Source organism: Colossoma macropomum, unplaced genomic scaffold, assembly GCF_904425465.1.
Source record: "Colossoma macropomum unplaced genomic scaffold, Colossoma_macropomum, whole genome shotgun sequence".
Taxonomy (NCBI): domain Eukaryota; kingdom Metazoa; phylum Chordata; class Actinopteri; order Characiformes; family Serrasalmidae; genus Colossoma; species Colossoma macropomum.
The window spans coordinates 22,582,638-22,596,422 of NW_023494807.1; the positions used below are offsets into that span (position 1 = coordinate 22,582,638).

General features: G+C 37.9%; 1 protein-coding gene across 1 annotated transcript in view; it reads right to left on the reverse strand.

Moving 5' to 3' along the window:
- Nucleotides 1-1,552: 1,552 nt before the first annotated feature.
- Nucleotides 1,553-13,785, reverse strand: part of fyco1b (FYVE and coiled-coil domain autophagy adaptor 1b) — a 29,315-nt gene continuing 17,082 nt past the window's right edge. Inside the window, 11 exon segments of the mRNA XM_036556320.1 lie at nt 1,553-2,494; nt 5,655-5,764; nt 6,276-6,486; nt 7,160-7,267; nt 7,942-8,083; nt 9,833-10,044; nt 10,756-10,899; nt 11,404-11,571; nt 11,679-11,734; nt 11,736-11,798; nt 13,524-13,616. Of these exon segments, the coding sequence (XP_036412213.1) occupies nt 2,419-2,494; nt 5,655-5,764; nt 6,276-6,486; nt 7,160-7,267; nt 7,942-8,083; nt 9,833-10,044; nt 10,756-10,899; nt 11,404-11,571; nt 11,679-11,734; nt 11,736-11,798; nt 13,524-13,616 (1,383 nt within the window). The 3' untranslated portion in view covers nt 1,553-2,418.

Here is a 13,785-nt window from a genome sequence, read left to right on the forward strand (position 1 = left end):
TTCAACTCAAAACACAAACAGCCTCTGTCTTTATGGGATGCTTTCATATCTTGATCTGATGGTCAGACACAGTGGTGTATTCATGAAGTCCGTTGTTCAAAATAACACCACATTCCTGAATGCTTTTCTATACAAACAGATATGTTAATAAGACACGTTATTGATGCTTTGCCAATGATAGTTTGTGCACCCCTGGTCAAATTTCATGTTTTGTTGATTTTGTAAGTGAAAATAATTGATCGCATCCTCTACAGAGAACACACTTTTGAGCATTTTAATACATAATTTCTGTTTTTTTGCTGAATTTAACACATTGGAAAAAAATACCCCATACAATGTGGCATGTGCAAAAGTTATGGCACATTTATTATGTTATTCTTTATACTTTATACTATATGTTAAATATTTTTAAACTTAGCAAATAAACAGAAACTGCAAATTTAGCAAAAAAACAACTGTTAACCATAGAAGACATGTTAACTTATTTTCACTTAGAAAATCAACAAAGCATATAATTTGACCAAGAGTGGTGAAACTTTTACACACGACTGTTTAATCAAATAGCGAATGCTTTTATGAGGCAAACTACGTATCGGTCAGGCCCTAGTATCTAATATCATCTGTGGGATACTATAGTAAATGGTGTAACACATTGTTCTTGTACTTACTGTCAGTAACATAACAGTATGCCACTAAAAACCCATAAAGGGCTCGCAGAACTCAGCTCAAAAACAGGCATCCAGAAAGTGCACATTTGCAAAATTGACAGCTCAATGCCTCCCAGTAAACATCTTCATCTGTTACAAAACATCTGAAAATACGGCAGTTGCATTTTTATTGTGAACAGGTTCGGCTTGGTTTATCCCGCAGAGTTACAGATTGAGTCTTATTTGAATAGAGCACAGAAACATCAGCAGAAAAAAAAGATACTGCTTGTAAAATTTTGCCTCACATCAGCGGAACAGAAAACGCATTGTGGGCTATAAAAAAAGGGAAGCGAGTTTGCCTCTTATTATGGTGTGCTAGTACAATTACAGATCTCGGCTCAGCATATGGAGAATCTTTGCACGACGCCCAAGGAAGTCTTTGAACTTGCAGAACCGCCGCTTTCACATAACGAGATGGGATATTTGTGCTGTCTGTCACAAGCTGCTAATTAAATTTGAACTTTGTGCTCTAAAAATATGCTCATGCACAGACATTCTGTTCTTCAGAGACCAGAATTCCTACTGAGATTCAGTAAACTTGGCCTCCTTTCAGGCTTGACATTCAGTATAATAAACAGGTTCTAAGAGTTTCAGGTGTGGTCTTTCTCCCAAACTTCAGTTACTGCATAACTCCATTTAAAACTACTGTAAAGCTCTTCAAATGCATTGTTTAGATTTCATACATATAAAAAATCATTTTCTGAATTTCTGATAGAAATCTAAAACGAAGCAAATCACACATGACCATTCAAAAGTTTGGAATCACTTTTCATTTTAAGATTTTTTCTTATTTTCTATGCAACACCAACTTATACAGTCTAGACTTATGTATTATACATATTCAGCACTTCAAGCATTTGAACAACAAGGAGAACAAAGTTGTTAAATAATAAATAATTTACAGTAAATATTTACAGTAATTTTTGTCAGGTCATAACTCTCATATAACTTAATTCTGGATGTTAATTTATCAAAACAAAATTCTAGAAGTTAATTTTTTTGTTATAACTTATTTCTAGATAATCATTGTATTAGAATTTCACTCTAGACATTTATTTGCTTTTATTTCATTCTGAATAATAATTTTATTACAACTTAATTATGAATGTTAAACAGATACATCTAGCATTTCTTCATTTTTCCACATTGTTTTTACGTTATTGAAAACACTGATTCCAAACTTTTGAACAGTAGTGTATGTCAGATATGCTTGTGTTCATAATCCCTAATTGTACTATATGGCTGCATATTTGTCTGTTGATCAACACTGTATCTATAAAAATAGCTACTATTCCACGTTCGACATCTTCCCTGCAATTCAGCTCAGTAATAAAGCTTATATTGTAGTGCATGTCGTGTCAGAACCCTTCTTCACACTAAACCTATTCTACTGACCACACAGTCCACTACAAGCCAGTGGGCTTGACCACTTTATACCTGCCGTTCTGTTCCCCAGAGGGCAAGTATGGTGCCATATTAACTTTTAAAGCTTGCCATTTTGATATGTGGCATTGGATCATGTCTTTGTTGAGGGTGTACTGATATGGCATTAGTGGTCAGTGCTCCCAGAATGAATGTGGCTTTTAAGTGACTGCATGAAAATGCAAGAGGCTAGATAGCAACATCAATAGAGTCATTAGAGATCTCTCAAAGAGTAGTAGCCTCTAGACCCAGTACATACAGAAGCATGTGTACGAGGGAAGCTTCTCAGTTACGAACAGTCGCTGCCATCGTAGACCAGCGGCTGCTCCACGCTGAGTCTGTAAAGCACTTTCTTTGAGATGAACCTGCAAGAAGAAAGTCATGAACACACTAGAGTCAGATAGAGGATGAGGGAGGTAGTCCGATTAGAGCTGTATAATATATATACTGTTAAAGGAATACTGTCCGTCTGTCTGATGAGGGTCTTGAATGCATTTCAGTTGGTTGGGGTTGGCTATATATTTAACTGATATTGTGTTTTGTTTCTGTAATTTTGTACTGTATATTGTACTTTTAGTATTATTCATATGATTACCTGCCCTGGGACTGCAGATTTGCTTTACAGCTAAATTTGGTGCAAAACATCTCTTCTCTTTTGAGACTAATGTATATTGTGTATGGTCCCTGTCAAAATAAACAAACTAAACTAAACTAATCTCCATCTGCTGCGTCTGTAGCACACGATCTGTCACCATGAACAGTAAACTTGACACACTTCCCTGTTCTTAGTAAAGAACTGAAAACCCACTGACTAAAAACACACTTATAAGAGACGTCAATGGGCAGTTTCTTAAAGTTCTATAATAAGTGCATATGGTCTACTTCCATGGACATTTTGACATGTTTCCCTGTAGTAAGAACAGAACTGAAAACCCACTGGATGAAAACGCATTTATAATGGGCAGTTGCTTAAGCACGTACATTAAAGGTGTCAGATGGGATCAGAGATTAAAACCGAATTTCCCCCTGGTTTGTTTGTCAAATATTTGAATATATTTCAATTCTAACAGTTAAAAAAGTTAGAATACCGAGTATCCTCAAAATAACACAGTGTTTAAACCAGTGATAGGCTCTGGGTCGTAACTCACGAGATGGTTGTCAAAAAAGCCCTCTTCTGACATACATTTAACCCTTCAAATGGCCAGGGTCCTCTGGTAAGCCCAAAGTTTTACTGCATACTTCTATAACGTGAGAACAGCTCGAGCAGTTTGTATTGAAGTCCCTGTAGTTACTGAATAATAAGCCTAAGTATGTTATAAGCCCAGGGATTGTCAGGGGTTAAGAATGACTTATCTATGAAATCCTCATGTTAGAGATATCCTGTTATTAATATAAGCTCACGAGCACACTGACTGTAGTGAAAGGTGAAGTCTGTAACTGGCGTGAGTGGCTGCAGTAGCTGTGTAGCAGCTTAGCCATGCAGTTAGACTAGCAGCTTACTCAGTAAATGTTATGTGACTAATAGCTTAGTGTGCTTACAGAGTGTCCACATTAGGAGCGTTGGCTCAGAGAAGCCTGCCATCTGAAGCAGATTGTTCGGTTTGGTCTGGAGCACATTAGGAGCCACAGTAGAGGCTTTAAACGTTCAAATAGATGTTTTCTACATTGTAATGTGCCTTTTTTTTTCCATTGGATTCAATGACTATTCAACAAAAGGAATACTGGCGTTTTACTTTAAACATTAATGTAATATAGGCTACTAAACCTCTGAAGTCATGTTGTCATTCTGTAGGTGGTGTCTTGCCTGCATTAGGAACTCCAGGTCTAAGCTGGTTTTCTCTATGAGAAAATTGAATGCTGTTTTCAAAAACCACTGCTGCTGCACCCTGTGATAAATAAAATGTTGCAAACCTGCCGCATGTACATTTTCACTGGATATTTGGAATTACTTTTATTGAGGTTGAGGTTGTTGAAGCCAAAATATGAATGCAGCTACATGCAAGCTAACACTGAACTGAGATCATAAGATCTCAAAATGCCCCACGCAAACCAGCAAATTTTGTAAAATGTGGTAATTAAGTTGCTTTGGTAGTAGAGGCCAACAGTTTGAAAATCTGATGTCATATAATAGTGTCGAAATTTAATAGAACATTAAGGATGGGGTGCACCAACAAGGATTAAGTTTAAACTTGGATTGAATCAAGGTTTATCTATTGATCCTGTTGCATCAAACTTTAAACCTAGTTTCACATTTAGCTCATTTAATCCTTGATAACTTTTACATTAAATCCAGATTAAATTTAATCCTGTTGCACCATTTCTTTAAACTTCATTTGGGGATTAAATTTAAACTTCCAATTTTGGTGGTGTGTTTAAAAAATGGGTGCTTTGTGCAAAACAGAGGATCTCTCTCTCTTTCCCTAAGTAAAATTAGATATAAAGCACCTCAGAAATCTTGCTTGTAACACACACTCTCTCAATGATGGTTAACTGTTCTCCTCACATGAGAGAGCAAACACTCAAGTAGCTATTCCGCGCATCACTGAAACAGAAGATAACAGCACATCACAGGGATCTCGCTAACGCACATACAATTTGTAGTTACAAATTGCGTGTTATGAAGAAAACAGCTGAGGACAAATAAAATGTACTTCAGGTCCGAATGTGGTTTTGTTGAACTAGTTGATCTAGAATGAGCTTGACAGATAGCTAGCTGACAGGCTAAAAGGCTTTAAATTTGAGTATTAAGCTTGTACTGTAAGATTTTGTAAAATTTAACGCAAAATAACATACAGAATGCCGCCACCCACCCCCGCCAACAGCTGGCCTCCGGGTCTAACAACGGTAAACTGTTTATATGTCTGAATTCCCTCTTTGTCTGTGAGAGCTGTTTTTTCAACAATGTTTACTGTTGAGCGGAACATTGGCCTATTTATACTACCAAATCCATTATTGCTGACAATCGGAATTAATCGGAATCGTTTGTAATCATTGATTAAGCCTTTAATCACAGGTTTGTTAATCCATGTTTGAAATTAAGTGGTGTAACACAACATGAAATAAAATAAAAGATTAACAAATCCTTGATTAGCTCTACACTCTGTTTAACTTAATCCTTGTTGGTGCAACCCATCCTAAATTAATGTGAAATCCTTTCAAAATGTATCAGCTTTGGAACATTTTTGTTTACCACAAGATGCAACAGCAGAAATTTCTGGAATTGCTGTTCATTTTTCCCACAGAGAAAAGACTACAGAATGACACATGACCTCAGAGGTTTTAATATGCAAGCGGGCATTATGACCTATCACAGTTACAGATGTTTCTGGGGGGGTTTTGATGAATTAAGGTATTCCTGTGATCAAACCATCATAAATAATTTTGGTCCAAATATTGCAAGCGAATCTGTAATCTTGTCACATCAAGAGTTTTCCAGTGTGTTTTAATACAGTGCAAGGCAATATAATCTCAATATACTTCTAGTTCAGATAGACAAATATTCCAAAAGGGGCTTTGATTACAGACCTGGAGAAGGAGTTGTCGAAGATGAGTGAGTATTCTCCAGGGTTGCGTGCTTTCAGCTGGCCCTGCATACTTTCTTTATGAGAGTTACACCTGGTCAGGGGGATCAGGACCTGCAAAAAAGAGAGAGATGCATTAAAGAGCCTGTGAGACGATGTCTAGCACATTCTGAAAAAGTTTTACCTTCACGTCACTCACGTTTATTCCACAGCATCCTACGTTTACTGCTCAGATATTTTGAATCACTCTGTCAAATTAATTATTTATTTTATTAAATCATAACATTTACAGTGAAGACTGAAATGCCATAAATTAAATACAAACATGTTTAGATGTTTTATTCACTATCTGAAGTCTCTGGGGAACAAGAAGTTATTAAGGAAAAATAATATACTGTAATGATTTGTTTATGGTCATGTATTGTTACATCTAGATTTGTTTACATTATTGTTAACTATGCACCGATACTAATTTTATGCTTCCAACACCGATACCTGATCCTGAAGTATCTGGCAATACCAAGTACACACACACACACACACACACACACACACACACACACACACACTAAAAACATTGATTCCAAACATTTACTGCTAAGTTTTAAACGGTAGCCTGGGTTACCTTGGCCTGCTCTATTGGTATGTCTGTGCTCTCTCGGTACACCACGCTGAAGGAGATGCTCTTTGGTGCAGAGGAGAAAACCCAGCTGATGATGGGCCCAGCAGCACCCACAGTGATGGGGACCAGACTGTAGCAACTAGATTTAATGAAGAGCTCTCTGAACTGCTCTCCAAACTCAGCAATTTCCTCCACAGAGAATGGCACAGACAGCCTGTAAGGAAACACACATGACACACAGTCACTCTACAGGACACGCAGCCTACCTGACCCACTACCTACAGAAAAACAAACAGATCTGCTCTTCTCTATATATGCACTGTTTTGCAGACTCTCTTTTGGTTTCTATTAATGTCTTTTGAGAGAGGATTAGACTGTAGGGCTGCAACTAATTGATTAATCTATTATTCGATTAAAATACTAATTGTGTAATTGTGTAATTTTTGGCCCCTGCCCCTTTGCCACCACCATCATTCACAGGTCCATCTGTTTATTTATTCTTTTATGGTGTTACAAAACAGGCATAATCACCCCCTACGCTTCCTGTAATGTACAGCAATCTTTCGGAATGACCATGTGAATCAAATCAGTATCAAATTCTTGAAAAAACTGACAAGTCTGTGCAAACTTAATGATGACCTGGATGCAATTTAGGCAGGTTGAGAGAAGTTTTGGGGATGTATTTGCAGAAGAGATTTGGGTGACTATTGACTCCTACTGTTTTAGCATCTTGAACCTCATAGCTCCAGTGCTAAACTAAAGAAGCAAAGTTAAAAGTTTAGACACCAAACATGTCTTGGCTGATGGTCTACATCCAGGGTGAGTGGACATTTGTGTAAATCAGATTTTTAGCCTAAGCTTTGCTTTAATGCGGTGTGTGCACATACGTGATCTCTCCGGACTTGAGCAGGCAGATTTCTGCGTCCTGCGCTGAAGCCAGCAGCTCCTCAGACTCTTCTGTAGTGACATCACCCCCACTGGCACTGCCACTGCTGCTGCAATATTCAATATAACTGCATTTAACACTGCCCATACTCCAGTGCAGCGACACACACTACCCTTTTCAATAATGTAAAACCAGTTTGGTTGCAAATGTCTAAAATGATTCTAAAATCTATGATAAATGTAGCATGGAAAACCGCAGTTTTGAAATAAGAGTTTGAGGTAGTATGTAAAATTGTCAAAGTTTTAAATTGTACCATTCACTGAATTCACTGTTTGTATGATGTCACAAAAAACAACACATTTACATATATCCACCTATTCATAGCAGTTTAGCCCCACACACTCACTTATAACGTATAAGGAATGTTTCAGCCTTGATTGCTTTTTTCAATGAGGTGTAATACACGGCAGTGAATCAGAACAGAGAGCATTTACATATATCAGTCTTAACTGCACAGTAACAAAAGCGGCCAGTTTAATTAAATAAAGGGATAAAGAGTCAGAAAATGGTCATATTAAATGAATTAGACCACACAAATGTTATATATGAACCTAAAGGGAAAAAAATACTAGACAAATGTTAAACGTGCCCTATACGTTATTATGATATGTACAATTAACACACTGACAACTGAGTTCAAACTTCTGAATGGTAACACAGGCAGAGATACTGGAAAGCCTTGCACAGGATGTCTCTGTATGTGTGGGTGTGAATGTGACTCACAGCTCATCTAGCCCCTGCTGCCCGCTTCCAGGAGACTGAGCAGTGGTGTATGGCAGGGAGTTGCCATCATAGATGCAGTTCACCTCCTCGTCTGTGATGATGTCGAACACTGCGTCGTCTGGCCGGGGGGACTGCAGCGCCACTGTGTGGTCGAGAGCAAATCAATCTCATTACAGATTTGCAAACCAATTAGTCCCAGATTGCAGTGATAACATGCTAAGAAGATTTCCCTGGGTTACTGTGTAATTTCTGGCATGTTTTCCCTGACTGATGCGATATCGTCCAAAGCACTGAGAACACAGTCGCACACTCTGCTGGTGTTCTATCTGTGAAATCGTCTCTTTAGAGCACGCTTCAAAGCTCAAAAAAATCAAGTTTACACAATTTTCCACTCACCCCAGATGTAGCTGATTAGCCAAGACATGACTGGTGTCCAAATTCTGCTTCTTTAGATAAGCACAGGAGCTATGAGACTAATGTGCTAACACTAGACGTCAATAGTCACCCAAAGTCTTTTTCATAAATGCATCTCCAAAACTTCTCTCAACCTGCTCAAATCGCGTCCAGGTCTTGATTAGAGTCATGCAGACTTGCCAGGGTGATCTGAGACATAGAATGATTTACTGTGAGCTATAAAAATATGAACAAAACTTCACAGTGTAGCTCAATGTTTTGGTCAGCTATTTTAGACAACGGGGGTTTTGCTGAAATCCGACTGCCCTTTATGTGCACAACGTCACACAGGCATATGGACACTACAGACTATGTTCACAATTTCTGTTGCTTCTGAATATAAGTAACTGTCAGTCTTGCTATTTTTAACCAAAGATATATGTTGAATAACAGAAACAACTCAAACGGACATCTCAAACGGAATCTAGCACATGTCATGATACTGCAGGGGAGGCAGATTTCAGCACAACACCTGTTGTTTTCTTCTGTCAAATGTGGTTGGTAGGTTTTGTTCAGGAAAGCAAACAGAAGGAAGACATATTTTTATATGCCATCTCTACAGATATAGAGACGAATGGCATCAAATGATCAAAAAACAAAAAAGAATAAGTTATATGCTATATGTTATATGACTACTTTATACCATGGATATTACAAGTTACATAGTTAAACATGTGGTCATTAGGAGTTACACAGTTTAGCACACAGATATTAGAAGTTATAGGTAAGGATATCAATAAGTTACAGTTAGGGATGCCTACAAGAAATCCTTTTAATCCCCAAGCATCTAAGATGTCTGTCCCATGTCTTGTTGAATGATTGAAGTTTACATTTAAGATGGAATTCAAGTCTCTGCAGACCTAATAAATCCTTTATCAGGGTCATCTAGTCTTTATAAGAAGGAGGGCTGTCCCCAACCCATTTGATCATGATAGCTTTCCTTGCAAGCATCAACAACAGCTGAACAATGTCTTTCGTGGTCACTAAGAGACGGGGCAACACTCTAACTAAGAAACAGGAGTGCTAGATTTTGTTCATTTTTTTGTAGCTCACGTATGTTGTAACCTAAACCACATCAATAAGTGCACAACCTCAAGGAAGACCTGGATGTGATCTGAGCCAAGAGAGAGAAGTTTTGGGGATTTATTTACGAGAAACATTTGGGTGACTATTGAACTATTGGGACTATTAAAGATGGCTTTTTTTGTACTGGAGCTACAAGGCAATAAAAACTAAGAAGCAATGAAAACCTATAACTACCACTTAATATTGTGCAAACTGGATGCCTAAATCATCACAAACTTGGGTCAAGTAATCTCAAATAGACTTGCTTATGTGGTTTCTGACACTTGTCAGTACTTTGGTTGATTTTTTGTAGATTGCAGTATTAAATATTAAATATTAAAAACTAGACAAGGAGCAGAGCTTGTCGTCTTACCTGTGACGCTGGGCATGCTGGCTCTGGTGGGAGTGGATGCCATGGGGCTGTACGATGGCTGAGTAGGACTGCCCAGCTCGTCCTGAGGGTGGCGCTCAACCACAGCACTGTGCTGAGTGTAGCAGTCCTTACAACAGCGCTCTCTACTGCCGCCCTGCTGGGTGCTCACTGTATTACTGCAGCAGTAGTAGCAGAAAGGGCGACCACACAGCCTGGCACGAAACATTAAAAAATCAAACGTCACAACTATTACAACTACACAACTTACCTATGCCGTTACTTAAGGTTTATGACAATATGATGATTACACAATACTGTGTAAAAATCAGAGACCCCCTTCATTTATTTAATTACAAGTCAAAACAGCCATGAAGTGTGAGTTATTCATTTTTCAGTGTCAGAAAAATGCAGAAAATATATATTTAACAGAAAATTACACAGAACAACTCATAACTAATTATAATATCAAATGTTTCAGTATTTAGTGTGTGCACACTTTGTCTTTATGGATGCATGGTTGATAGGAGTCTGTATCTTCTAATAATTTTTTGAACTCCTGTTTTGGGAACACTTAATTTCCTTCGATTTTGCCTTTCCTTATGCAAAACATAGATTATCTTATATCTAATCTCTTCAGAAATACCTCCTGAAAATGAACAATGTGTGTTTAATGGCTGTTTTGACTGGAAATTAAACAAATATAGGGTAGTTCATGATTTTTGTACACACTGGCACAAAAGTTGTACATCAATTCTACACAAATGAAAATGTTACATCAACTTAAGTAAATTAAGTACTTGCACATTGTAATTAAGTTGATGTAACATATTTCATTCATATTGAGTCAATGTACATAACTAAAAACACAAACATAGCACTCTGTCACTGAGGTGCAACTTCTTCCACGTGAGTGTGTTGCTCACTTGCAGTTGTGTCTGCGCAGCCACCAGCTGAACTGCGTGTGGCAGCTAAGGCAGTAGGGCAAATCTCTATCTGTCTGCTCCTCCGCTCGCAGCTTCTGCTCAAACTCAAGAGCGTCTGACTTCTGCCACAGTGCATCCTTGTCCCTGTAGGGGGCGCCAGAAAGCTATAAATTACTCTCCTCTACAATGAGTGGCATAATGCCCAAATTTATCACACATGCTCTTCAAAATCAAAGCGATGGACTGGCTTATAAAAACGGACAAAAGGACAGATAAAATTCAGGCTACTGTTTTTAGCTGTGTCTATTTTTAGGCTATTGTTAGAGATATCATCATATCGTGTAGTGTCAGAAAGAACAGAAAACAAGTCTATTTGAGATTGTCTAACAACTTGACATGCAGTTGGCACAGTGCTAATGAGGTGCAAAGAAATTTTCATTTCATTTCTTGTTAGGTGCATTAGGCTTGTGTAATTCAAAACTTTAAAAAAGCAAAGTTCAGACACCAAACATGTCTTGGCTAATCAACTACATCTGTGGTACGAGGACAATTTTGTAAAATAGAAATTTTTGGCTGAACCATCACTTTTATGGTCTTTCGAGATTCATTAAGTGTTGTCTCAGTGAAACATTCCCTGATCAAGGGTACCTAATAAGCTCAATAAGCCTCTCCTCCAGGTTCCTTTTGGTGCGGTAAAGATCATCTATCTCTGCAGACGTCTTCAAGTCGCATGTCTGTTTTTCCAAGGAAATCCTACGCAGGTTCTCACTAAGGTCCTGACAGGCTTTCTGGGCAAGTGCAAATTCTTCCTGAGCTCTGACACAAACAGAGACGAGACAGTGGGTGAACAAAGCCCCAGAGGCGTCAAACAGACATGATGACACAGTTTGGCTGTTCCGAAAAGCATCATTAAATTGACTCACTTCAGCAAGTCCCCTTTCATTTGGTTAAGCTGTTCTTCTTTCTGAAGAAGCAGCGCAGTCAGAGTTTGCAACACAAGTGGTTTTCTCCTCAATCATCTGACTGTAGCTGCTGTTAATGGCCTTTAATAACAAACAAAACACAGAGTTATATACAGTTTCATTCATATATATATACATATATATATATATATATATATATATAAATAAATGCAAATGTAAACACATAAAACAACTACAGAAAAAAACACAACCAATTTCATATATTTTGTATATAATTTTATATATACAAAACCTTGTATCTCCAAAATGACACATTTACAGGAGAAGGAAAAAACATACTTTACTTTTAATGTAAGTCAATGGAACCAGACATCTTCTCAAATACTTCTTGGGTCATTTAATTTGGCCCATTCACCATAAAAAGTATGCACAATGTAAATTCAAACTATGCCAAAAAAACTGAAAAACTACAAAAATGGAGATACAAGGTTTTGTATGTGTACAAACATACACACACATCTAGAAACAGCCCTGCCTATGCTGCCTATGCTTATTATTCTACTAACGCACTGAGAGAATAAAGAACACATTCTATCCATGGCCATAACTAGCTATGAAGACATCAAGGTCAGGACCTTGGTAGTTTCACAAGGTTTAGATTTTTCCATGTACCACAATTATGAATGTCAGCTTGGAAACAGCGCCATCCTTATGCATATGGTTGCATACCGAGACCTCCAGAAACACGACTGATTCTCCACTGACCTCAGAACAGCACTGGTATGCCCATTGACTCATTGTCCACTATGGCTGAATCTCAAACAGCTCCTTACTCCTACTGCACTACAAAGGTCATTTAAAAAATGGCTTCTAAAACATAGTGCTTCATATATTAAATAAAAAGCCATTTATATTCAGCCATTAGCTGCACGACTTTCTGGCCAACACTTAGAGCATTTGGGTGTAAAAGCCATAGTTTTATGACCTATGCAATGCACTTTATAGGGAGTAGTGCATTTTGAGATTTACCCATGTTTATCCCTGCACAATATGCTAGGACTTTGACCTAATATGCACATGTATGCAATACTACAGTCTAAATCTATGAAATGAATGTGAGTGTTTCCGCAAGTATATTAGATACAAATGTAAGTGTCTACGGAGGCAGCTTGTAAAACACAACCCCTGAATTTTTTTCTTTAGTTTGCTGTCAACACGGCCAGCTAAATTAGCATAGAAATCTACATGTAGCAGTTGTGTTAATGGACAACTTAACCTTGTTGAAGCAGGAACACCACTGGCGCCAATAAGAGTAATGTATAATTCTGTCACTTAAATAAGGTAACTTGTTTTACTTGAACAATCAAAACTAAGCATTCAGTATATTATGATGTGATAAATTAAACCTGATCAAAAGCAAAGTGAAACTATTAATTGATTAAATAGGCCTATATAGCCTTTAACATGTATTTTCAGGTTAAAATAAATTGGTAAAAACAGTAAAATGATTAACTAGATAAAACTGTTTATAAAGGAATGGAGGCAACCAAACAAATAAAATAGGCGCATAACAAACATTACAGGTCAAAAAGGAAATAATGTGGTGCAAACTAAAGAAGTTCAGACATTAGCACATGTGGTTTATGCACTATGTGAAGTAGGTTTCATTTCTGCACCATGGGCCTAAAATTCAGATCCTGGTTACAGTCCTGCGTCTATCCATACTGCAGCATGAACTTCTAGTGTGCTTGTCGTGCTGCTATACTGCCCACCCCTGTGCTCAAATTAGTCCCAAATTAGACAACAGATGTGGTTGCCCTGGGCAACAGGCCTGTGGAAGTGTACCTCGAGCTCTGCTAGTCTGGTCTCCAGGGTGGACACCTTCTCCTGCTTAGCGTCCATCTGAGCCCTCACTCCCTGCAGCTCCTCATTCAAAACCTGCACACAGGGGACAAGGCTTCCAACGTCAGACCAGCGTCAGTAACGCAAAGTGGTATTCTTTCCATGATCTTTAACAACACATACATGTGCAAAATATTCACTTCCATTGCCATTTAAAAGTTTGGAATCACTCGCCATATTGATAATTGCGGTTATTTTCCATACA